Raw genomic sequence first — 26,600 nt, 5'->3', positions numbered from 1 at the left:
AAAAAAAGGAATGCTCAGTGCTTTTGAGAATGTGGCTGGTGGATACAGTGCTGGATCAGGATCAATTATGAGCACAGCCCCCTTAGAAAATAATTCTACTCTTCACTTACAGTCGTAGGGATGTCCATGTTACTTTTATCCTAGGCAGACAATACGACCCCCCCCATCAGGAAAAAAAAACAAACTTACATTCATGAAGATATACTGATACATTGAAGTGTCTATTCATGTCCATTAGCAGGAAGGTGGCAAACTGTGTCAAGTTTTAACTTATGGATGAACCCTTAGGTGACCAGTAAAAAGGGTAGTTATGTGTCACATGACAGCAGGTGCAACTGTATGTGACATGGAATGAGTCTGTGGTCAAGAGCAGGCAGGCAATGTAGAAAAATTACAGATGGTTAATTTGTTAGAGGAGTAGTTTCCAGATGACTTCGTTTTCATCGTGAACTGTCCATTGTAACAATACTTGCTTAACAAAAATAAATTCTGAACTGGGATTTGAGTACTATCTCTGGATCGCATTTATCTATTTCTTAAGTAATTATAAATTACAAACATGATCATCTGTAATAAAAGGACCAGTCCATGAGGACCGGCTACATAATTTGCGGGGCCTGGTGCAAAATGAAAACGTAGGGCCCCTTGTGCAAAAACTATTGAGAATTTCAGGATGGTAAAGCAGAGCTTCAAACCAGGTGCCCTCCTAGGAGTACAGCTTTGTGCCACTGCGCAGGTCACATGCCCATGAAGCTGGTCCTGCTCGGCATTGAGTAAATATGGTATCCTAGAGCCACACAAGAAGATTTCAGTAAGGGGAAGTTACAGCTGATCTGTTGACTAGCATTCCTTAGCCTTGACTGGGGAAGTACATTTGTGGGTTGACAGAGCACCTCTAAATATTAGAAGTATTTGTTAAAGCCTTTGACAGTTTCACATCACAGACCAACCTGTTTCACTGTGTTTTCTATTCGGAAAGCATTTTGTAGATATTTTACCAGGTTAGAGGTTGGTTTGGGATGTGATGTGTTGAATGTGAATGTCCCTATTTGTAAAAGCTGAGGGGGCCACTGAAAACTCAAACAGAAGCTAATTTTGTTTTCTTTTCCAATTACAGATTTGATCATGGAAGAGGGCCTTTGCTTTTTTTGTTGGTTTGTTTCTAGGTACTTTCACATGTTTAGGACATTTTAGTTACATTAAATAATTTAATTTTGAGGCTCCTGGGACTTAAAAGTTTCCATTCTGTTTCTCTCCAGGAAAACATCACTATAATTATAAATAAACGTGCCTCTGTTTTTTGACAGTCACAGTAGCAAAGCCAAAATTACATAGAGCACTTTGTGGGCAAATTTTAAGTATAAATCAGAAGTTGCAGATCATGTGGCCTAAAGTCTGTGTTTGGTCACAGTGTTTAATTTTTTTTTTCCAATTAGTGCCAACATTTAAACATCTGGAGATTTCACTTAAAAAAAAAAAGAACCGAATTTCTGTTTTTTCTTGAAAATAAAAACAGGCAGACAGCAGGGCCCTTTCTAGGTCACACCCCACTTGCCCAGTCTTCCCAAGGCATTTTTTAAATGTCATTGTTTTATAATTTTAATAGCAATACATTTTCTTTATAGAAAATGTGGAAAATCCAGTAAAAAGAATAAAATTAAAACAACCTGCTGTCCAAGAAAAATCACTATTCTCATTTTAGTGTATTTCTCTCTAGACATTTTTTTCTAAATACATGCAGTTGTTTGCAAATGTGCCAGCATGTGTGTAAGACTGAAACAAAACTGGGGTTATGCTTCTGTGTTCTGTTTCCTTTTTTTCTTTCCTTTTAACTTAATGTAGTTAAGCATGTAGCCACTTTTTTCATACAGTTATTTCTGTGTGAACATTTTTATTCTATGTTCTGTTATATGATGTATCACTCAGGATTTTTTAAACTTTTCCTCACTCACGAGTGGTATAATAGTTGACAGTTTGTGCCTGTTATAAGTAATGTCCTCAAACATAAACTGTGTCGGATTGTTTTCTTACATTTCTGGACGATGACTTGCTGGGTTCAAAGGGAAAAAACTTCATCATTTTTGGAAGTGATGTAACAGAGGCTGGACAGTGAAATCATTGGTTGCCCAGGTGTTTAACAGACATTTAGATGGTGGTTACTAGGCACCAGGCCCTGATCCAGGCACTTTCCTGGTGTCCACTGTTTCAACTGTCAGGACAACCCTGAGAGTCAGATGCTATAGTTCATCCCATCTTATAGATAAGAAGACTGAGGAACAGAGAAGTGAAGTAACTGGGATTTGAACCCAGGTAATCTGGCCCCAGAGTCCATGTGTTTAATCATTATGCTGTTCTCCCTCTCATGATGAGGTTGCTTTCAAAATTAGGTAAAAGGGACAGAGGCCATCCACATGAGTACATTGCCAGGAGCCAGGACTACTTGCTGGGTAAGGCTCAGACTGGCTGATTCAACATAAGCCTGGGCAAGAGGGTGGGAGTCCAGACCAGACATGGGGCAGTGCCATGCTCGTGAGGCTGTGTCCATTTCATTATCCATTTAAATGGGGCCCACAGCACCTTATTTTTACCCTTTGCAATTAGACGGGGAGGCCACCTTCCAGAACTCCACTTCCCCCCACCCCCACAAACTGCTGACCTTCATGTGTCAGCTCTCATTTAAATTTGGATGGCTTGTGCCCTTTTAAACACCTTTTTTGAGAAACACTTTTAAAAAGTAGTTCTGAAATTCAATGGATTTCTGTGTATTGATTTTGTAACCTGCAGCTTTACCAAATTCAATGATGAGCTCTAGTAGTTTTCTGGTAGCGTCTTTAGGATTTTCTATGTATAGTATCATGTCATCTGCAAACAGTGACAGTTTAACTTCTTTTCGAATTTGGATTCCTTTTATTTCTTTTTCTTCTCTGATTGGCTAGGACTTCCAAAACTATGTTGAATAAAAGTGGCGAGAGTGGACCTCCTTGCCTTGTTCCTGACCTTAGAGGAAATGCTTTCAGCTTTTCACCCTTGAGTCTGATGTTAGCTGTAGGTTTGTCATATATGGCCTTTATTATGTTGAGGTAGGTTCCCTCTATGCCCACTTTCTGGAGAGTTTTTATCATAAATGGGTGTTGAATTTTCTCAAAAGCTTTTTCTACATCTATTGAAATGATCATGTGGTTTTTATTGTTCAATTTGTTGATATGGTGGATCACACTGATTGATTTGCGCATATTGAAAAACCCTTGCATCCCTGGGATAAATCCGAAAGGGGAAAGCTTGGAGGTGAGGGGAGGAGATGGAACATGGGTGGTCAGTTCCCTGGCAAATCAGGGAGAGGGCCTTTTGCCCCAGTTCAACAGCTGGGATTGGCAGGGAGAAGGTTATAGTACCTTTAAGTATCTGTATAACTTAAAAAAAAAATCACTTACCCCCTTGTGAAGCACACCACCCCCAGACTGAGAGGGGGTGCCTGTGGTTTGTGGTCCCTTTCCCCATTAGGGCCTGTGACCCCAGGGCGTGGTGGTATGTGAGTATGGTGGGCATCTTCTGTGGAATCCCTGGCCACACATCTTGATGTGGCTTTCATCTGGTCATCCGCCACATTAGCAGAAGATAAGCCTCCAGGCAGGGTCAGAGGTACACTTAGAAGCACATGTGTTGTGTGAGAGCTGGTGGCCGTGACCCCCCAGCCTCATTTCTCCTGTCTCCCCTGGCCTTGCTTTCCAGGCCAGAGTTGCTGTCCAGGGCACAGCCTGTCCCTAGAGGGGACAGTGCCTGCTGCCGCACTACTGAGGCTTCTAGAGCTACCTCCCTGCCTTTTCTCAAGTCAGTCACCTAAGGACAGAGCTCAGAGTCAGCGAGTAGAATCCCACGTGGGCAGGTGGCATTGGGACTCTGGGGAATGCATTCTCACTTACAAGGATGCATGGCCTTACATTTGGCAAAGTTTTCATGTGGCCAAGACTCTCTTTAAATGGGCAGCTATGGGGTAAAAACAAACTCTACACCAGCAGGAAGTATGGGTATGGTTTGTATGAACACAGTATCATTCCTAAGACATAGGCTACAGAGGCTGAGTTTGAAGCATTAAAATCAACTGTAGAACAAAACGGCAGGAAATGTTTGCAAATCATATATCTGATAAGGGACTTGTATCCAGAATGTATAAAGAACTCTTACAACTCAAAATTAAAAGGCAAATAACCCAATTAAAATACAGACAAAGGATTTGAGTAGACAGTTCTCCAAAGAAGATATGCAAATAGCCGATAAGCACGTGAAAAGATACTCAACATCATTAGTGACTAGGGAAAATACAGCCACTTGGATGGCTACAATAAAAAAGGCATGGGCTTCCGTGGTGGTGCTGTGGTTAAGAATCCGCCTGCCAATGCAGGGAACACGGGTTCGAGCCCTGGTCCAGGAAGATCCCACATGCCGCGGAGCAACTAAGCCTGTGCGCCACAACTACTAAGCCTGCGCTCTAGAGCCTGCAAGCCACAACTACTGAGCCTGTGTACTACAACTACTGAAGCCCGCGTGCCTAGAGCCCTTGCTCCGCAACAAGAGAAGCCACTGCAATGAGAAGCCTGCGCACCGCAATGAAGAGTAGCCCCTGCTCACCGCAACTAGAGAAAGCCCGTGTGCAGCAATGAAGACCCAATGCAGCCAAAAATAAATTAAATAAATTTATTTAAAAAATAAAATAAAATAAAAAAGGCATAATAACAAGTGTTGGTGACGTTAAGGAGAAATTGGAACCCTCATACGTTGTGGGTGGGAATGTAAAATGGTGCAGCTACTTCGGAAATCAGTTAAAAATAGAGTTACCATATGACCCGGCAAGTCCACTCCTAGGTATACACCCCACAGAACTGAACATAAGTTCATAAAGAAATTTACATGTGAATATTCTTAGCATTATTCACAATAGCCAAAAAGTGGAGACAACCCAGGTGCCCATCAGCAGATCAGTGGATAAACTAAATGTGGTATGTACATACAATGGGACATTATTTGGTCATAAGAAGGGATGAAGTACTGCTACATGCTACAACACGTATCACGCTTGAAAACATACTAAGTAAAACAGGCTAAGTGAAGGGCACTCGTCACAAAAGACCACATAGTTTATGATTGTATTTCTATGAAATGTCCAGAACAGGCAAATCCGTAGAGATAGAAAGTAGATCAGTGGTACCGTAGGGCTTGGGGGGTGGAGGAAGTGGAGAGTGACTGCTGTAGGTGCAGGGGTTTTTAGGGGATGATGAACGTGTTCTGAAATGGATTGTGCTGAGGCTGCACAACCGTGTGAATTTACTGAAATCCATTGAATTGTACACTTTAAATGGGGGTAGTGTATGGTATGTGAGCAATGTCTCAATCAAAAACATCGAATTAAAATCTCATCTCTGGGGCTTCCTTGGTGGCGCAGTGGTTGAGAGTCCGCCTGCCGATGCAGGGGACGCGGGTTCGTGCCCCGGTCCGGGAAGATCCCACATGCCGCGGAGCGGCTGGGCCCGTGAGCCATGGCCACTCAGCCTGCGCGTCCGGAGCCTGTGCTCTGCAACAGGAGAGGCCACAGCAGTGAGAGGCCCGCGTACCGCAAAAAAAAAAAAAATTAAATATAAATAAATAAATAAAAACTCATCTCTGGGGAAACTTAATAGGTGATCAAAGAGAGACTTGTGCAAAGTAAAATCCTTCTTCCCTTTGCAGCAGCACTAGTAGTACCTGGTATGACGTCAACAGAAAAGACAGCAGGGTGGATTGTACGAACCTCACCGGGACAGAGTGCAACTTTACCGCAAACAGCCTCTCAGAGGGCTTCCCACGGCATTTCAACATCACTTTACGCCTCCGAGCTAAGCTGGGGGACCTCGTCTCTGCCTGGGTAAAGGCGCCTTGGTTCGAACACTATCGGAATGGTAAGACGACTTGGGTACAAACTTCCTTCAACGTTTGCAGGTTTTCTTCACTTTCCTTTTCGCTGAGCGGTACTGACTCCACGCCCCTCCGTCCTGCCTCTCACCCTAAATAACCAGCACCCAGGTGGGTATGATGGTCAAACCCGAGTACTGACCACGGAAGCTGGGGCTAGGGGAGGGTGATTTGCTAGGCCTGGGAGTTGTCAAACCGCAGCCTGCAGGTCAAATCCCGCCCACCAACCGGTTTTTGTAAAGTTTTATTGGAAAGAAAATGTGTTATATATGTACAATGGAATGCCACTCAGCCATAAAAAAGAATGAAATAATGCCATTTGCAGCAACATGGTTGGACCTAGAGATTATCATATAAGTGAAGTAAGTCAGAGGAAGAAATATTGTATGATATCACTTACATGGGGAATCTAAAAACATGATACAAATGAACTTATTTACAAAACAGAAACAGACTCACAGACATAGAGAACAAACTTATGGTTACCCAAGTGGAAAGGGGGGGAGGGATAAATTTGGAGTATGGGATTAAGATATACACACTACTATATATAAAATAGATAAACAACAAGGACCTACTGTATAGCACAGGGAACTTATAATAACCTATAATGGAAAAGAATCTGAAAAAGAATACATGTATAACTGAATCACTTTGCTGTACACCTGAAACTAACACAATATTGTAAATCAACTATACTTCAATTTTTAAAAAAAAAAGTTTTATCGGAATGCTGTTTCCCCATCTTTTCATATACTGTCTATGGCTGCTTCCAAGCTGCAACAGGCGAGCTGAGTAGTCGCAACAGGGGCTGCATGACCAGTCAGAGCCTCAGTTCACTCTGGTGCTTTACTGAGAAAGTTTGCTAACCTCTGTGCTGGAGGGAATACTAGCATATTGGCTTCACTGATCACTGTTACATGGCACAACTTCTTTTACGTTCAGGAAGGATTTTAGCTCAGCCTTGAACAGTACTTGGCAAATAGGAGAAAATATCTGTGGAACGATTGAATGAACAGATATGCTCCCAGATGTTGGAAGGGAGCATGAGAGTCGTCAGACACTAGTTTATAGATGTGTTCCTTCAATTATTCATTTTTCACATGGTCAGCCGTGCCTAATGTTTCTCCGGTCTCTATGCAAACACAAAGTGTGGAACTTCGTGGGATCCTGATTCAAATTAAACAGAGGTATAAGACAATTGGGGAAATGTGATCACTGTCTAGATCTTTGATGATTTATAAAGCAATTGTTGCTAATATACTTTAGGTGTTGTAATGGTATTTTGTTATGTTTTTTTAAAAAGGCGGGGAGTCTGGTCTTTTCAAGATACATACTGAAGTATTTACAGATGCAATGATGTAATGTCTGAGATTCCTTCAAAATAATCCAGAGAGTGGGAGGGGCAAGGTGGTCCTTACAAGGTGGATGGGCACAGGAGAAACAAAACTTGTCAGGGCTTGATGGTTGCTTTAAAGTTGGGTGATGAGTATATGAGCTTTGTTTACAGTCTTCTCTCTACTTTCTATATGTTTGAAATTTTCTGTAATAGAAGCTAAGAAAGGGACTTTCCTGGTGGTGCAGTGGTTAAGACTCCACACTTCCAGTGCAGGGGGCCCGGGTTTGATCCCTGGTCAGGGAACTAGATCCTACATGCATGCCGCAACTAAGAGTTCACATGCCGCAACTAAGACCCAGCACAACCAAGATAAATAAATAAATTTTTTTAAATTATTTTTTTAAAAAAAGGTTTTTGCTAGCAATTTGAGGATGGTACGAGAAGACAGTGCAGTCCCTGCTGGCTGGTCTTCTGTGGACAAGTTATTTGTCCCTGAGTGGAGAACCATCACACATCTGAGCTATCAAGCGTTACCTAAGTGGGAATTAGTGGAGAAAAAAGTAATGGCGGTATCAGAAGCAGGACCTGTCATGAAGTCGCTGGTCCAGAGTCAGCCAGCTGCTGCTCTCTCTCCTCCCGGCCAGAGTTGGGCAGCCATGTCCTCGGTTAGTTACTGGTGGGGAGTCACTGGTAAACTTCAAGACAGTGGTGTTCTTAGAGCCCATCGCTGCTTTCAGCACTTGCGGTCAAGTCAGGATGGGTAACCAACTTGAAGATGCTTTACTGAGGGTAGAGGGATGAGATGGTGCCTGAAGGGGGCAGGCTTTGGCATCACATAAACTTGGGTTCAAATCCCAACACTGCCACTTACCGGCTGTTACTCTGGGCAAGTAATGTCCCTCTGGGCTTCAGTTTCCCCCTCTGGGAAATGGGGATGGCCTTCTGTGGTTGTTACGTAGATCTGTGTGGACATGGATATAAAGTCCGTGTTGCCAGGTTTAGAGTGATCGTTCAGTCTGTGGACACTGCTATCAGTAATGACCCATAGATCCACTGAGCCCTCCTTCAGGGCCCAGAGAAAAGGCAGACTGTCCGCCTTCGAGAGACAGACTCATCACGTTGGTAGCAGATTCTCCATCTGGCACGCCCTTCAGAAAGGCAGGTCTTTCGGTGCTGACCTTTCAGCGGTTAAGTGATTAGTTATCCAGGCTCCCATGCCCACTCCGGTGGGTAAGTCACAGAAAAGTCTAGAGAATCTGCTCAGCGGGGCCCTGGGCCTGCAGGTCCACATGTTGTTCCATGCTCCAGTCACTTCGCTTTCAAAAGCGTAGCTTGAAGACATGAGTGCCAGCATCTGTGAGCGGGTTTAATGAGAGCTTTTTGTTACACACAGCTAATCCACTAACATCGCTGTGGCTTGAGGTGGGCCAGGCCCGACCCTGTATCTGTCTGGACTTAGTTCCTCCACCAGAACAAAGGAGATCAGAGGGCATGAGTGCAAACCCTGCAGGGACCAGTTACTTTTACACAGAGAGAAAGGTGACCAGAACACATGCCTAACCCTCCCCAACCTGGGAGAACCCAGGGCAGAGTGTGGAAGCGAGAGAGAGAGAAATCCAGCCCCACTTTGGTGAACGCAGAACTGTTCACCCTGATATGATCATCTGTGTGTATAGAAGGTGCAGAAACAGGCCTCTTAGAACTTGGAGGACACAACCTGTATTTTGATCTGAGTTCCTCTGGTTAATTATACAATTTAAATGCTCACCTGATAAATGCCGTAATCTTCCTTCTAAGAGCATATTATGAGCCATAGTCCTTGGCTGTCCTGTGACTTATATGAAAAGCCTTAACAAATAGATGTATGATGGTAATATTTCTCAGTTATTATATTTAATCATTGTATTAGAAAAAGCTAGAAAGATACACATACTTAAAAGTTTGTAAACACCACTTTTGGTGGGCTAACAAAATCTTTTCCCTCTCTGCATGAAAATTTGACCTTTGGTTAACCTTTCAGCTCTCTGGAAACCTGATAAAGGTGGCATATGAGCCACGTTATTTTTTTTTTCTTTTTCTTTTTTTATTGGGGTATAGTTGTTTTACACTGTTGTGTTAGTTTCTACTATACAGCAAAGTGAATTAGAGTTCCCCATGCTATACAGGAGGTTCTTATTTGTTATCTATTTTATACATATTAGTGTATATACGTCAATCCCAATCTCCCAATTCATCACACCACCACCCTGCCACTTCCCCCCTTGGTGTCCATCCGTTTGTTCTCTACATCTGTATTTCTGCCTTGCTAACCGCTTCATCTGTACCATTTTTCTAGATTCCACATATATGCGTTAATACACGATATTTGTTTCTCTCTTTCTGACTTACTAGCATTGCTTATGGTCAGAAGGACCTCTGGTTGGTAAATAGCACTTCAACCAGGCCAGTCTTAACCACCTGGTAGGAAACCGTGTCTGGGGCATTGCTGAGTGAAGGGGTTCTTGTAACTGGGCATGTCCCTTGTGGGGACTCTGGAAACTCTTCTTGTGGAATTGTGATGAGAAATACTGGCTCTTGTGGTTGAGCCAGGGAGTGCCCTGTACCTGCCCGATCCTTGTACCTGAGCTGTCTCCTGGGGGTGGGCAGGCGCGGCCATGTGGACAACTGTGAGGACCCCTCCTTCCGCCGAAGGCTAGAAACCCCTGGGGCCACTCTGTAGCTCCACTGGGCTACCTGCCCTGGAGCCTTCCAAGTAAATCTGGTGCCCAGAACAGCCTCTGGTAGTCTGAATGCAATCTCATTGCATATATAAATATATGCATGTGTGTACCATACTAAGTATAATTACATGTACAATATACATATCCTGTATATATATATATATATATATATATGATGTACATGTGTATGTATATATGTGTATCTACGTATATACATAGACTGATGGATTGATTTTGTTTGTAATTCTATTTCAGCCACCATCGGGCCTCCAGAAGACATCTGGGTGACCCCAGAAGAGGGTTCCCTTATCATCAGCTTTTCTTCTCCCTTTGATGTCCCTGCCTCGGTGGCCTTTTTTTGGTATTATGTCTACTACTGGGAAAAGGGAGGAAGCAAACAGGCAAGAGCATTTTTCTTCTTTGTTTTTGATTTTCATTTCTTTGGAGTTTATGGATAGCAAAAGAAAGTCTACTTTAAAGTGGCCAGGGACACCAGGGTATCCCAGTATCCCCTTAGGGGCTGAGCCTTAGTGGTTTTGATCTTTCTCTTCAGGACCTCTGCTTCTACTCACTGTGCTGAGACTCCCCTCCCACCAGACCCATCTGCAGGGCCCCCTCTGCCTGGTATCACATGGTCCCCATGGTCTGGGTCTGGACTCAGCCGGTGCCCATGGTGCCTTTGCCACACTCCGAAGTTTGGGGAGCTTCTGTGGGCCTGTTTCTACAGCAATGAATTTACTACTGCAGTCTGCAAGGTTTAACTATATGAATTCTCTGGTTTGCATGGTTTGCAAAGAGGGCAATATGGATAGGTGAAAAGTCTACTGGAAGGAGAGAGAGTGTTCTAGGGAGAAGGGCCAGTAGGTTTGAAAAGGCTCAGCACATTTGGGGAACTGCACGTGCTCGGATCCTTTAGAAATGCAGGCCACGTGAGGGGCTGGGGCAGGGTAAGGTTGACAAAGGTGGGTCAGACCAAAAGGGGTCTGGTCAGCCCTGGGTAGCACAAGAAAAAACTGATGGCCTCTAATCACCTCCAGTATCTGATTATCCAAGCTACATTTTTTTCCCTCTATTTTTTGGCCACGCCGCACGGCATGCGGAATCTTAGTTCCCCAACCAGGGATCGAACCCACACCCCCTGCAGTGGAAGCGTGGAGTCCTAACCACTGGACCACCGGGGAAGTCCCTCCAAGCTACATTTAGTGATGTTTTACTACCTGTGTAAATTCGTGATTTCCTAAGTTCAACATTATTATAATTTTTTATAAGAATAAGAACTTATGTTTATCCAGAGCTTTCTTTGTGTCTGGCACCTGGCCCAGGCACTTTAGATACGTCATCTCATTTAACCTTTACACCCACCTGTTTCACAGAGAGGGAAACCAAGTGGTTAAGTAACTAGCCCAAGGCCAGCAACTGACAGCAAAGCAAAGGAGACATCTAGCCTCAGGGTCCATGCTCTTAATTGCTGTTTCTCTCCCACATAGTTGATGTTTGCACTTGCTCTTCATTTCTTTGTGGTGAGTGTAAAAACACCGAGGAAGGCAAAACTCACTGAAGAACAGACTCTTAGCAAATAGGGAAGAAAGAAATAATCGTTTCCGGAAATCCTGAGGTCAAGTTCTGGTCAACTGGAATAGAGAACGCCTGGAAGAATGCAGAAGGGATTCCCCTTTCTCCCTTTCAGCCAGACCATGTATACTTTGGACTTTCATGAACAAAAGATTCTGGGGCTAAAGTAACTCTGAAAGCCACCTGTACGATCTCCATTCCAGCTGTGAGTCTGTATGTCAGGGGTCCCCAAGTCCAACCCCTAGATTTGTTCGAAGGATGCATGGGACTCAGTGTATAGTTGTACTCGAGGCTGTGATTTATTCCAGAGAAAAGACGCAAAGCAAACTCAGCAAAGGGAAGAGGCACATGGGGCAAAGTCTAAAGGAATCCAGGCATAAGCTTCCGAGTCTTCCCCTGGAAGTCACCCAGGACACACTTAACAAGAGTGACGTGACAGCACGTGTGAAATCTTATCTACCAGAGAAGCTCGTTAGAGGCTCAGTGCCCAGGGGCTGGTCACTGGGGCACCCTCTGCCCAACATAGACACCAAAACTCCAGACTCCCAGAGGGAGAGCAGGTGTTCAGCATAAAGAGCATTGTTTATACACGAAACCACCCTTATCAGTCAGGGAATGGTGGAAACACTGCTCAAATCCAAGTCCCAGATGCCAGCCTTGGGTCAGCCTTGCAAGCAAGCCTTTCTAAGGACAGCGGTCTCAGGCCTGCATTGTAGCTCTTCTCCGCAGTCTGTGATTCTAACTTTTGGAATAGCCAACTGGCTGCCAAAATAAACTACTCAAAAAGAATGTTGTCCTTAAAATTGCTGTATGTGGCATCAGGAGTAAAAATGTTTCTCCTCTGCCATGGCAGTCATCATTTCAAATCGGAGGGAAAAAAATTAAAACTCATCTCTAATCCTACTATTCAAATATAATATGATCATTTTGTATTTTTAAAAATAAGATCATGGGACTTCCCTGGCGGCCCAGTGGTTAAGACTCCGCACTTCCACTGCACGGGGCGTGGGTTCAATCCCTGGTCGGGGAACTTAGGTCCCGCAGCGTGGCCAAATAAATAAGTAAATAATAAGATGATGTTCTATATACTGTTGAAAAATCTGCCTTTTTTCAGTCAACATATGTAAGCAGCTTCACCTCCACGTTCCGGAGTGTGTGTGATATTCCACCATTTCAAATGGCTATAGTATATTCTACTGTAGTATCTCAAAATCAGAAAGCAGTCCTGGGGCTTCCCTGGTGGCGCAGTGGTTGAGAGTCCGCCTGCCGATGCAGGGGACACAGGTTCGTGCCCTGGTCCGGGAAGATCCCACATGCCGCCGAGCGGCTGGGCCCGTGAGCCATGGCTGCTGAGCCTGTGCGTCCGGAGCCTGTGTTCCGCAACGGGAGAGGCCACAACAGTGAGAGGCCCGCGTACCGCAAGAAAAAAAAAAAAAAAGAATCCGCCTGTCAATGCAGGGGACACAGGTTCGATCCCTGGTCCGGGAAGATCCCACATGCATGCCTCGGAGCTACAGAGGCCACACACCGCAACTACTGAAGCCCGCACGCCTAGAGCCCGTGCTCCGCAACAAGAGAAGCCACCGCAATGAGAAGCCCGCGCACCGCGCAAAGAGTAGCCCCCGCCCGCCGCAACTAGAGAAAGCCCGCACACAGCAACGAAGACCCACAGCAGCCAAAAAAAAAAAAAAAATGAAAGCAGTCCTTTATGAGAAATCCTATATATATATAGCTATATATATCCTATATATATAGCTGTAATATAGTGGGTTTTTTCCTCCTTTCCCTGTGGAACAGTGACAGTTTGTCTGAGGTGAGAGTGAGGGACCATTGACTGACCATGTGGAGGTGACAAGACCCGAGGGAGGGTAGCAGCAGGGAGGGAAGGAGGGGACAGAATCCGCTAAGAATTTGGGACCCAGCTCTTTCCTGATGACATAAATCACTCAGATCATTTCGACCAAAACTATAAAAGGAGTCAGCACATTTCAGTGAAAACCAGAAGCAGATTGGGAACCAAAGGAACATTATTTCCTAGAATGACTTTTTTCCTTTATTTGTTGACTAACGTCAAGTATCTAGATGAGATTAACCATGAAATACAAAATGTTCATTTGAAAGGAGAAAATTTCGTCCTAGAAACTGGGATTTGCTAAATTCCAGCTTTGGACCCTCCACTGCTGTGATGGGGCTTCGGTTGGGCCCTCGGACCTCACAGCCAGAAACACAGCTCTAATGCCATCAGCATCTTTCTTGACGTTCCTCACCAATTTTCACATATAAAATTTGTCTGCTATAAGCATATGTGATACATACAAAATTGGTATTCTGTTTGTTTAGAAACAGAATTACCTTCTTCTTTGGTTATTGTGTTCAGTGTGAATTTGAGGAAACATTGGAGAAGATGGAAGGGGCTTGACCATGTCTATGTGGGTGATTTTCAGGTGTGGTTCTTGGTGTATTTTACGTAGGTGACACACCGTTTCAGGAGCAACTTCATCACGTTGAATGATTTAAAACCCTTAAGAGTATACTGTTTCCAACTCAAGGCAGAACTGTTTTTGGCAAAAGAAAACATCTCTAGACCTGGGCATTTAAGCAACATATCTTGCTCCGAAACAACAGTGGATGGTAATGTATGCTTTCTTAAGTCCTTTCTGAGCTGGGAACAGAACACTCCTAAAATAGTGCAGTCAGGGATTCCTTATTAGGTGGAGGGTGGTGAGAGTGCGGAGACCCAGAGAGAAGGGGCTAGGACAGCACTTCACTGTAGACATAACAAGCTTGTGCTAAAGTCTCCAGTAGCAAGAGCTGCCAGACAGCTAACACTTGCTTTGTTTTAGGCTTGCCTTTACTAGCTGTTAATTAAAGCATACAGGGCTGGGTGGAGGAGGGGCAGTATCCATCCAGTTTACTGGGACATGAACTCTATTTATTGCAGTGGTGGATGAGAAATTACCCAATGTTTGTATCGTATGTAGGATGGTCATCTTGTTCACTTTTATGTCACCTGTTTAGCCTCTACCAAGCTTCAACAAGTCATCCTGATCTCTATGGGAACCTTTCTGTTGCTGTCAGTGCTGGTGGGGGCCTGTCTCTTCCTGGTGCTGAAATACAGAGGCCTGGTTAAATATTGGTTTCACTCTGCACCAAGCATCCCATCACAAATAGAAGAGGTATGTGTGCACACATTTAAAAGGGTGACGTGTCCGCCTTTCATGCCCCCCTGGTAACACCTAAGAGTAGAGCAGGGGACAAAGCCATGACACTGAGATTTGTGCTAAAAGCAGCACTTGGTTCTTTGTACACCCATGTTCATAGCAGCATTATTCACAATGGCCAAAAGGTAGAAACAACCCAAGTGTCCATCGACAGATGAATGTATAAATAAAATATGGTGGGAGTTCCCTGGTAGTCCAGTGGTTACGACTCAGCGCTTTCATTGCTCTGGCCTCGGGTTCAATCCCTGGTCAGGGAACTACGATCCTGCAAGCCACAGGTGCAGCCAAAAAAACAAGAGAGAGATGTGGTATATACATATGCATGGAATATTACTCAGCCTTAAAAAGGAAGGGAATTCTGAGACATGCTACAACATGGATGAACCTTGAGGACATTATGATAAGGGAAATAAATTAGTCACAAAAAGGCAAATACTACATGATTCCACTTATATGAGGTGCTTAGAGTACTCACATTCACAGAACCAGAATGTAGAATAGTGGTTGCCAGGGTCCGGAGGGGGGGAGGAAATGGGTAGTGAGTGTTTAACGGGGACAGTTTCAGTTTTGCAAAATGAAAAATGTTCTAGGGACTTCCCTGGTGGTCCAGTGGTTAAGACTCCACACTCCCAATGCAGGGGGCCCGGGTTCAATCCCTGGTCAGGGAACTAGATCCCACATGCTGCAACTAAGACCCGGCACAGCCAAATAAATAAATTAATTAATTAAAAAGTTCTAGAGACAGATGGTGGTGATCATTGCCCAACAATGTGAATAGACTTTACACTACTGAGCTGTACACTTAAAAATGGTTAAGATGGTAAATTTCATGTTATGTGTATTTTACCACAATTAAAAAAAAATTGGGGGGCAACTTCCCTGGTGGTCCAGTGGCTAAGACTCGGCACTCCCAATGCAGGGGGTCAGGGTTAAATCCCCAGGGTTCAGGGACCTAGATCCCACATGCCGCAACGAAGATCCCACACGCGGCAACTAAGACCCGGCACAACCAAATACATTAATTAATTAATTAGTTAAATAAAGTAAAAAAAAAATTTTTTTTTAATTTTTTTAATGGCATGAGGTTGGCCAAAAGGTGGCCTGGTCTGGCCCGGACAGGAGATCGGCCGCAGTAGGTCCCTCTGGAGACAACACGAGAGTTCCGGGCTTTTGGAGCCTGGCTGGAGGGAACATGGACCAGTGGGGACAGCAGTCAAGAGCATGAGCTTTGGGTCAGACAGTGTGCAGGCAGGAGGATTCTAGAGTAAACACCCAGAGCCGTGAGTTCAAAGCCTTGCACGCCGAGTACACAGGGGATGTTACTAGTATTTTAAAGGATTTAAGAAAGAAAAGTGGAGTGGGTAGGTCTCATGGAAAGTCCTGTTTTCCTGCCCAGCTCCAGCGACCCCCTGAGGCTCTGCGAGGGAACCAGGCCCTCTGAGGAGACACCCGGGACATTCTTGGGATTAGAAGCTAGCTGATACAAGCATATTTAGAACTATTTATCATTCTGCAGTAAAATCAGGGTAAAAGTACTGGAAACAGAACCTTATGTTGTTGTATCTAGTCTGTAAAGACAGAGTGGTGCTTCTAGAAAGAGCTATAGTCACTTGTTTTCCTTCATCTGTCATGAGGTGTTTAAAGTACATAGACATTATGCGAAGCACATGTTAAATTCCCTACTGGAACCTCCATACAAATGCTGCAGGATTCCACTTCTATCAAGAATCTAAATAGAGTAATAGTCAAACTCATAGAAGCAGAGAGTAGCACAGTGGTTACCAGGGGCCAGGTGGCAGGGGGAGCGGGGAGTTGCTTTCACATGGTACAAAGTTTCAGTTATGCAAGATGAGGAAGTTCTGGTTTCTGCTGTACAACATTGTGCCTGTAGGTAGTACTGTCTTGTGCACTTAAAACTGTGTGAAGAAGGTAGAACTCATGTTAGGTGTTCTTACCACAAAAAAAAAAAAAAACCTTCCGTGGTTAATACTGTCACAACGTAACAGCTCTCAACTCAGAATTTTACTTGCATCAATAATTTCTGTCTCGGGACTTCCCTGGTGGTCCCGTGGTTAAGGCTCTGAGCTTCCACTGCAGGGGGCACAGGTTCAATCCCTGGACAGGGAACTAAGATCCCGCATTCCACGTGGCACAGGCAAAAAATTTAAAAAACAAACAAACAAATAACTCTGTCTCACAGAACTAGCAGCAGGACCGTAGTAAGTGAATTCACTACTAGTTGTTCCTTTGGTGCTTGAATCTAAAACATAAAGTCTTTCGGTTCACTTTTCTGGGAAAGTGTGAAAAGTCTATATCAAAGGTCACTGAAGTTACATGAGAATAATGAATCAGGTTTCACTTATATTTTTGAGGTTTCACAAGTGCGCGTGATTCGTGGTTATTCGTCTTCTCACCAGCCAGCTCTAAGCTGACCGTATTTCAGTATCTTTCAGCATTTCCAAGAGCCAGGCAGTTGGTTCTTGGTAACTTGGTAATTGATGGCTAAGCCCAGAGCCAAGGCAGGAGGGCCAGGGCAAGTTAAGGCCTGTGGACCGGCACTTTGCCTTGAGGACCTGCGCTTTCTGGTTCGCCCAGGGCTGCATAGCGCAGATCCTCTGCACCCCGTGTGTTGTGTGAAGTAGAACCAACCAGTGGATGGAGTGGCTGAGAAAAATGCTCGTGAACTTTCCCTCTCTGCCCCCATGGTAGTTGAACAAGAGGCTCCATTTCCTCCTTCCCTGAAAAGTTAGAATTCCAGAGACATTTTAGGATTGATAATCCACAAGCCCTCATCCAGTGCAGCAAGTCAGAACTTGCTTTTCCTGAGTTACGCCGCCCTTTCGTGCTTTCAGAGTATTCCCTGGGTTGGCCCTTGGATTCATGTGAGTTATTGAGATGGGGGGTGAACAGGGGTTCCGGTTTTAGAAGTTACTTCGTTGGTGGACAGAATTGGAAGTTATACCTGAATGAAATAGGATAATGCCAACTAAAACTAAAGTATGAAGTTCTGGTATTTGGAACTGATAAACAAATTATGATAATGGTGTTCAACCTTTTCAAGTATTTAAAGGATCCAGCTCAGCCCATCTTAGACGCCTTGGACAAGGACAGCTCGCCAAAGGATGATGCCTGGGACTCTGTGTCCATCGTGTCGTTTCCAGAGAATAAGCAAGAAGACATTCTCCAAAACACTTTGAACCAAAGCACAGATCCAAGCCACCAGCCCGTGGAAGGAGGACCCTGAGACAGTGAAGCTGCGGATGTGCCTGTCAGGACTTGATGGAGCCCACGACTCCTTATTCCTGTCATGAAAAGACCCGGGGGTGCCTGGGGAGAGGTCCTGGGTCCCGTGGGAGAGAAAAACTTACTTTTTTTAAACTAAGAATTTCCTAAATCCTACAAGTTTCTAGACCGATTCTACATACCAAAAAAATTAAGGTTTCTCTTAAACACTAAAAAGGCCCATAATTATTTGTTATCAAAATGGCTGTGGCACCCCTCTGATATTTTGTACATTGTGGGTGGGGCCAGGTGGTCAGGAGACGGGGTCCTCTCCTGGCTATGGCAAGGAGCTTGGGCCCCTTGGGCAGGTCACCTAAGCTGTCCCAGCCTCTCCCTGTAACAAGGGACACTGAGTGTCCTGGCTTAAAATGTGATTAATCCTGTAAATAGTTTCCTATTAATTTAAGGGTCATTTTTTTCTTTTCAAGCTAGAAATAAAAGACTGTATAGTTAACTTTTTAAAAGTCTGTGAAGTTTTTCCTCTTCACCTTCTTTATTTTGGTCTATTTTCTGCAAAGTTTCAACTTTTAAAAATGACTATATCTAAATTTTTGTTTTCTTAAATAACACCCAGTAGAGCTACCCAGAGGCCTCATGGTCACGCGGCAGGAAATGTTGACCTGTGTCACTTGATTCCTTGAAAAGTTAGGAAGGGGGTTCTCAGAAGCTGCATCAGCGCTGCGTTTGTACGTGGTGTGTCACATGTGTTGAGCAAGGCGTGTAAAGAGAATTAGGCAATGGGCAATAGTGATGGACACTGGGCCTGCGAGTCTTCTGATAATGCAAGGACCGATGGGTTATTTTGTCCAGAGGATATTAATTAAAAGTCCATTTATATGGGGGCTTCCCTGGTGGTCCAGTGGTTAAGACTCCACGCTCCGAATGCAGGGGGGCCTGGGTTCGATCCCTGGTCAGGGAACTTCATCCCACATGCCGCAACTAAAAGATCCTGCGTGCCACAACTAAGACCCGGCACAGCCAAATAAATAAATAAATAAAAGGAAATATATTCTAAAAAAAAAAAATCCATATATATGACTCTTAACGTTTAGGAAATGGATGCGTAGCTTCACTCCTCCCCTCCAACACGCACAGAAAGTGACATGTTGCCGTAAGGTTGCTTGAGAAAGAAGCCCCTACTGGCAGCCTAACCTTGACAGTGGGAAGAGGCGATGCTGACAGGAGGTATATGAAGCTTCCAGCACCAGTCGATGGAACCACCTTCTGTGTCTCTGTTGGGGCCCTGTGCCTCTGGTGAGGAATTGGCTCTTGGGCTGACTTTCTAACCAATCATTGTGCACCCTTCCATCCAGGGTGACATGAGAGAAAAGGACACCCACCCACCCCAGACGAGTCCCCTTGTGAGATGTCTATTGATTAGGTGCACCTTGAGTTGGGACAGGTTTGGAGAAAGAGTTAGTAGAGGGAAATGGTGAAGACCTCCCTCAAATCATTTAGGAAATGTAAGATAGAAGAGCTTCCTCTGTTGGGCCACACGAAGCAGCCCAGCGAGGAGAGGAGGACATGTATACAGCAGGAAGAGAACCGGTTAAGAGTCTGAACCCAGCAGAAAGGGGGACAGATCAGCTCTGTTAGGAATAAGCTCTTCTGTGCCACCCTCCATAAAAGGAGGTGCCAGCTAGTCGGGGGAAAGCAGACTGGCCGTGGGGACCAGATTCTGATAAGGCTGAACTGGGTTCGGGGTGGAATCAGTCCAGTGTCCTGGGGCAGACTGGGGTTCAGGCCCAGAAAGGCCCTTCTTAATTGCAGGCAGCAGCTTCAGTGAGTGACAGACTCAGAGCCCAAGCCCAGGGCCAGCACTATTTCCAGGTGCCACTCAAGGGCCAAACTCTACAAGGTTATTGCTTTATAGGGGAGGGGCTACACTGACACCCAACTGGGTTCACCAAGCGTCCAACCGTGCTTCTCCTCTCAGGCCCGCGCCATCCTTCCTCAGTAAGCATCCCCAGGAGGCATGGGGCTGGCCTGTTATCCAGCCCCAGGGAGAAAGGACAGGAATTATTTGAGTAAGTAAGATACTCCTTTTTAATAGTATTTTCCAAAAAGAAACACCTGGTTCTACTTTGTCAAATAAATGACTAAGCAATGGGATTAATACTTATACTAACTTGGGACATTAATTTCTAGTCAAGCTAAGTACATAATCATGTTTGAGCTGGAAAAAGTCTATAAATTACCTATAACAGGGCAAACTGCTGCCCACATGCCAAATCCAGCCTGCTCCCTGTTTTTGTACAGGCTGTAAGCTAAAAATAGTTTTTACATCTTTAAATGGTTGAAAAAATCAAAAGAAGAATAATATTTCATCACACATGAAAAGTATATGAAATTTACATTTGAGTGTCCATAAGTAAACTTTTATTGGGACCCTATGGCTGCTTTTGCACTGCAAGGCAGAATTGAGTAGTTGCAAGAGACTGTTTGCCTACAAAGCCTAAAATATTTACTACCTGAACGCTTACAGAAAGAGTTTGATGACCCCTGATCTGTACAATGCAGTGTTCATTGTATAGGAGAAAACAGACTCACTTCCATTATTTAGGTTTATACAGTTACAGAAGGTCCCTACAAGACCCCATTTGATACCGAGACTGTTTAATTCAAGGTTCATATATTATACGGGAGGAGGGGTATTTGATTCTTGCATGTATTCTATAAAGCACATTATGGACTATGTACCCTGGATACAATTTAGGAGTATGAAGATCAATGGAGGAAAGTAGGCCCTACATCAATAATAGGTCACCCAGAGATGATGGGTGAGTTGGATCAAGGACGCTGCCATTGCATAATGTACCGTTATGTGAATTAGATAAGACACCCATCTTTCAAGACACTTTGATTTGTGCCACGAATTTTCTTTTTAAGTGAACATGCCATCTCCTGCGCCTCAGTGTGAATAGCGCCCCCTGGGGGTTCTGCAGCACTCAGCTTGCAGATTGCAGACAACTTCAGCGCCCTGGGACAGGAAGCTGCTGGGTGAAGCCCTCCCGTTCTGGATGGTGCCAAGGCCAGCAGGGCGAGGAGCTGAGGGACATGGCGGTGGAGAGGGGAGGCCCCCAGGGGGGAGTTGGAGGAGGGATAGGGTCAGAGAAGGGAGACTGTCTCCGTATCTGTAGGTCACTGGCTGGTGTACTGTAACTGGAGAAACTGCTGCTGCCCTCTCACCAGAAACTACCAGCGTGGAGAACGGCACAGGTCCTAGCCCGTGATTGGGGCATCTGCCTTTGTGACTTTTATTTCATTTACCATCACTTATCTCTGTCCATAGTGTTTTTTAGAAGTCTGCATAGTCACACGTTATGCTGCTTTCAACTACTGGGAAACAACTGTGTATCCCTAAGGTGCCCCAGGGCCCTCCAAAATAACTTTGCTTTATGCCAGAAAGCCTGTATTTTAGGCGAGAACAGCCTAAACCGTCCCAACTGTTTGGTGAGAGTTCGAATCCACACAGGCGTCTTCCCGTGGAGCAGTCAGACCTCCCACTCCTCAGTGCTCACAGGCTCTCCTAAGAAGCAACAGCTCTCTGATGGGGATACAGTAAAAGTGACCTCTTCCTCCTTGCTTCCAGCTTGTGGTGAGGGAAGATGGCCAGCTGCCTCGGGAGGGCACAGAAGCTGGTCAGAGTGGATACTTGGAGCAGCACTTGGCTCCGGGGAGGGATCTGGTCAGTGCCATTTGCCGACACTCTAGGAAGACTGAGAGGCCACCTAAAGTTTCAAACCGATAATGAAATACAGGCAGAAGTGGCTTCTCCAGGCCCCCCCATTTATTAAAAAAAGGGGGGAGGCAGACCCCTCCCCAGGGTTTCTTTACGTACATACCCCTGGTTAAAACATAATCACTTGCAAAAGACATTAACTACTTTTCCCTTGTAATTAAATAGTGCTGTGAATAACAATTTATAATAAATATGAATGGGACTTGTTTCACTTTTGCATTCAGATGAACAGAACTATTTGATATCGTCCCTGTAGATAATAAGTGTGCTTTCTGTAGTTGAGAGCATGAGAGGAGGCCTAAGCCCTCCACGAGCTGATGAGTTCGCACAGGACTCTGAGGCCCTTGCCGACGGGCAAGTAAAGGGCCTGGCATAAAATTCAATTAACCAGTTAAACCGATATGCTCCTTTACTAGCTCCTTTCTGAAGTGTTGCTGTGAACCTTAGTGTGGCTGTGTGTAACTCCAGCTACCCCAAACACTTCTCAAGTGGCCAGCCCCATGCTACAACTAAAAGATGAACACAGCACCAATAGTTAGGGCCATGTGTACGTTTGTATAGGTTGTGCACTGCACAACCCCAGGGGTGCCATTTACATACACAGAATACAAATGTATTTGGTTCCTTTGAGATTTAGAATTTCCTCATGAAAAACTTTCAAAATTAATGGTAAAGGGGCTTCCCTGGTGGCGCGGTGGTTGAGAGTCCGCCTGCCGATGCAGGGGACACGGGTTCTGCCCCGGTCCGGGAAGATCCCACATGCCGCGGAGTGGCTGGGCCCGTGAGCCATGGCCGTTGAGCCTGCGCGTCCGGAGCCTGTGCTCCGCAACGGGAGAGGCCACGGCAGTGAGAGGCCCGCGTACCGCAAAAAAAAAAAAAAAAAAAAATTAATGGTAAGGTCTCCATGCTAACTTGCAAAATCAGTTTTAAAACTTATTACACACCAAAAAGCCACTAGTAGACTTTAGATGGTAACATGAATTTCTTTTTACTCTGTTTTCCAGCGATTTTCTAGAGAATATTCCTTTTCATAATGAAATAATGGGAATTCCCTGGCAGTCCAGTGGTTAGGACTCCGAGCCTCCCCTGCAGGGGGCACGGGTTAGATTGCTGGTCGGGGAACTAAGATCCCGCAAGCCATGCAGGGCAGCCAAAATAAATAAATAAAATAAAATTTGATGAAATAATGTCACAAATTTTGTATAAAATGAAAGCTCAGTCCTCTGGTCCAAGAGACACTGGGACGGAAGAGACTGAAAACAGGCAGATTTCAGGATAAGGTTATATACTCCCCCTTCCCCCACATCTGGGTTTTTCTTCAACCAGACAAGAAGCATTTATATATGTAAAGATTATAATTTGTTACACACAAATTGTATATCTCCTCTGTCATATCACAGGGCCACTTTAGTTCAAGTCTACGTACTGCTGTTAGTAAAAAATCACAACGAACATGTTCTGTTTGACTTATTAATCAGTCTCTCTCCACACAAGGTACTTTAATAATTATAAAGGAGAAAAATAGCTACTTTACAGTGGAGATACCTGGTGGACACCACCTTGGGCATCAAGGCAGGCAAAGTTAAAATCACCAGTACTGGGACAGATGTGTGCTTGCTTTGATGTCCTGAAAACATAAGCTCTGTATTATTCCTGCCCAAACTGTATAACCAGAATCTACTCCTGATGGGACATCAGACAAACCAAAATTGAGGGGCTGCATTCTTCAAAAATACCTAGTCATGGGCTTCCCTGGTGGCACAGTGGCTAAGAATCCACCTGCCAATGCAGGGGACACGGGTTCGAGCCCTGGTCCGGGAAGATCCCACATGCCACAGAGCAACTAAGCCCGTGTGCCACAACTACTGAGCCTGTGCTCTAGAGCTCGCAAGTCACAACTACTGAGCCCACGTGCCACAACTACTGAAGCCCGTGCGCCTAGAGCCCGTGCTCCGCAACAAGAGAAGCCACAACAATGAGAAGCCCACACACTGCAACGAAGAGTAGCCCCTGCTCGCCGCAACTAGAGAAAGTCCACAGCAATGAAGACCCAACACAGCCAAAAATAAAAACAAACAAATAAATAAATGTATTTAAAAAAAAAGAAAAAGAAAACCTAGTCGTGAATGACAAAGGGTGAACTTGTCCAAAGTTAAGAGCCACTAAAGGGCCATGACGACTAAATGCAATGTGTGATCACGGACTGGATTCTGGAACCGAAAATAACTTACTTTTCTTTACTATAAATCATACTAGTGGGGCACTTGGCAAAATTTGAATGAAGTGCTTAGTGCTGTATCAACGTTAACTTCCTGATTTTGGTATTGTACAGCAGTTGCGATTTGGGGAAATATACACGGAACTATTCAAGGGTAAAGAGCCATCCTGTCTCCAGCATATTGTCAAATGTCTCAGAAAAAAAATAGACTAAAGCAAGTGCGGTAAAATGTCAACCTTTGGGGAATCTAAAGGTTATACAGGAATTCTCTGAGTTATTTTTGTAACTTTCCTGTAAGTCTGAAGTTATTTCAAAATAAAGTTATTCAATCTCTACGTTGATAACTTTCATAACAGGAAGTAAATACACTTAGCCTCATACTGAATCCCTTTTTGTCACCTGGACAAGGTGCTCCTAAATCAAAGATCTGGTGATCTCTGCACTGACATTATCCATGGGGGTCTAGAAGGTTTGCCCTGCCACACTGACATGTAGAAATTTAAAATATCCTATTTGCTGCAGCTTAAAGAATTGAAGAGGCATATACTATCATCTAAAAACCCTACGTAGCAGTTTGAATCGTGGCGCGATGAAGCCGTAGGCGGCAGGTTCTCGCTGGGTGTCTGACTAGTACTTTCTCTGCCTTGCTTGTTTGAGCTTCAGCAAAATTCAAAATGGCTGGCGGCAAGGCTGGGAAGGACTCCAGAAAGGCCAAGACAAAGGCGGTTTCCCGCTCGCAGAGAGGAAATACGGTGGGCCGTATTCATGGACACCTGAAATCTAGGGCGACCAGCCATGGACGTGTGAGCGCGACTGCCGCTGTGTACAGCGCAGCCATTCTGGAGTACCTTACTGTGGGGGTACTTGAATTGGCAGGAAATGCATCAAAAGACTTGAAGGTAAAGTGTGTTACCCCTCGTCGCTCGCAACTTGCTATTCGTGGAGATGAAGACTTGGACTCTCTCATCAAGACTACGATTGCTGGTGGTGGTGCCATTCCACACATCCACAAATCTCTGGGAAGAAAGGACAACAGAAGACTGTCTAAAGGATGCCTGGATTCCTTATTATCTCAGGACTCCACATACTCTAACAGCTGTCCAGTGCTGGTGATTCCAGTGGACTGTATCTCTGTGAAAAACACAATTTTGCCTTTTTGTAATTCTGTTTGAGCAAGTTGGAAGTTTAATTAGTTTTCCAATCAACCAAATTTCTGCATTCTAGTCTTAACCATATTTAAGTGTTACTGTGGCTTCAAAGAAGCTATTGATTCTGAAGTAGTGGGTTTTGATTGAGATGACTGTTTTTAAAAAACTGTTTGGATTTTAATTGTGATGTAGAAGTTACAGTAACAAACATTGGGTTTTGTACTGACATTATTTCCACTCCGGTGGATAAGCTCAATAAAGGTCATATCCCCCCCCCAAAATAAAATAAAACAAAATAAATTTTTAAAAATTAAAAAATTAAAACCCTATGTAAAATGACTTAAGCTGTGTTAAATCTGCTACCAAAAAAAAAAAAAGTACTGGCAGGTTCAAAACAAAAACCAACCGACTCCAGATTCTTTTTAAGGTGGCATGCCACCTTGTGACAAAAGGCCAAAAAGCCATCAAATGAGGAAGGAAAAACCACTGCAGGCAAAGCCACCAGGGAAAGAAGGACGCAGCTTTATTGATCACTTACTGTTTCCAGGCACCACGAGGCATTCCCTCATGTTAATTCTCAAACCACACTTACAGAAAGACAAACAGCCTCGGGGTCACATACTAATAAATAGCAGTGGCAGAATTAGGGAAAAGCAAATCAACCTAAATTTATAGTCCCCCAAGAATCCCAGCTCCAACACCAGAAATCTCCAGTAACAATGCAACTGGAAACACTCTTCCTCCTCTCCCCATCCTCATCTTTTCTATTCTGCATGTCAGGCTGGCCACTGGCTTTTCCCAAGATCACAACATCCACACCTAAGTTTCCCTCTCCTTTTAATTCCCTGCATTCTATCTATTCTTCTAAAGTCACCAGAGCAGCAGTTTCCCCAAATTTTATTTCTCATCATGTTCCAGGAGATAAATTTCCAGGACTCAAGGATGGAAAACACCATAGAATTGACACTTCCTTCCTAAAAACATACAAGACATAGTGTATAAAAAGCTCTAAGAAAAAAACTTTACAGGAAAAAAAAATGTTTTAACCTAGTTCAGCCAAGGGTCTCCCAAGGTTCTCTGACCAGCGCACAATTTTTCCTAAAGCAACACCAAGGTTCTAGGGCTGCTCGGGAAATGCTGACTGTGAGAAGAGCAGGACTTCGCCCTCAGGAAGAAAGGGCCTGAGCTGTGATTCCGATCCATGGGCAAGTCACTTCACCTCTCCAGATAAAATTTCCTACCTCCAATTTTGAGGATGGAATGAGACAATACACAGTACATAGAAAGTTCTCGATACAAGTTAGCAATCAGCATTGAGCAGAAAAATGACATGACGAAATAGGGCCCTCCAGTGGGAAGATTTAGCTGACGGCAGAGTATTAAATGAGGAAAGAAATGATGGACCGTGATAGGAA

At 44.4% G+C, this 26,600-nt stretch overlaps 1 protein-coding gene and 1 pseudogene across 1 annotated transcript in view; both read left to right on the top strand.

The window, feature by feature from the left end:
* IFNGR2 (interferon gamma receptor 2) overlaps window positions 1–18,531 on the top strand; it is a 31,451-nt gene extending 12,920 nt beyond the window's left edge. Inside the window, exons 3-7 of the mRNA XM_089910291.1 lie at window positions 5,722–5,930; window positions 10,258–10,403; window positions 14,046–14,205; window positions 14,593–14,750; window positions 17,857–18,531. Coding sequence (XP_089766417.1) covers window positions 5,722–5,930; window positions 10,258–10,403; window positions 14,046–14,205; window positions 14,593–14,750; window positions 17,857–18,039 — 856 coding nt within the window. The 3' untranslated portion in view covers window positions 18,040–18,531. The remainder of the gene's footprint in view (window positions 1–5,721; window positions 5,931–10,257; window positions 10,404–14,045; window positions 14,206–14,592; window positions 14,751–17,856) is intronic.
* A 5,140-nt stretch (window positions 18,532–23,671) lies between these two features.
* Window positions 23,672–25,170, top strand: LOC111163888 (histone H2A.Z pseudogene; annotated as a pseudogene).
* The last annotated feature ends 1,430 nt before the right edge of the window (window positions 25,171–26,600 follow it).

This window comes from Delphinapterus leucas, chromosome 4 (genome assembly GCF_059928025.1).
Source record: "Delphinapterus leucas isolate spDelLeu-1000000601 "Yukka" chromosome 4, BTC_Dleu_Yukka2, whole genome shotgun sequence".
NCBI lineage: Eukaryota > Metazoa > Chordata > Mammalia > Artiodactyla > Monodontidae > Delphinapterus > Delphinapterus leucas.
This window is presented reverse-complemented; position numbering and strand designations above follow the sequence as displayed.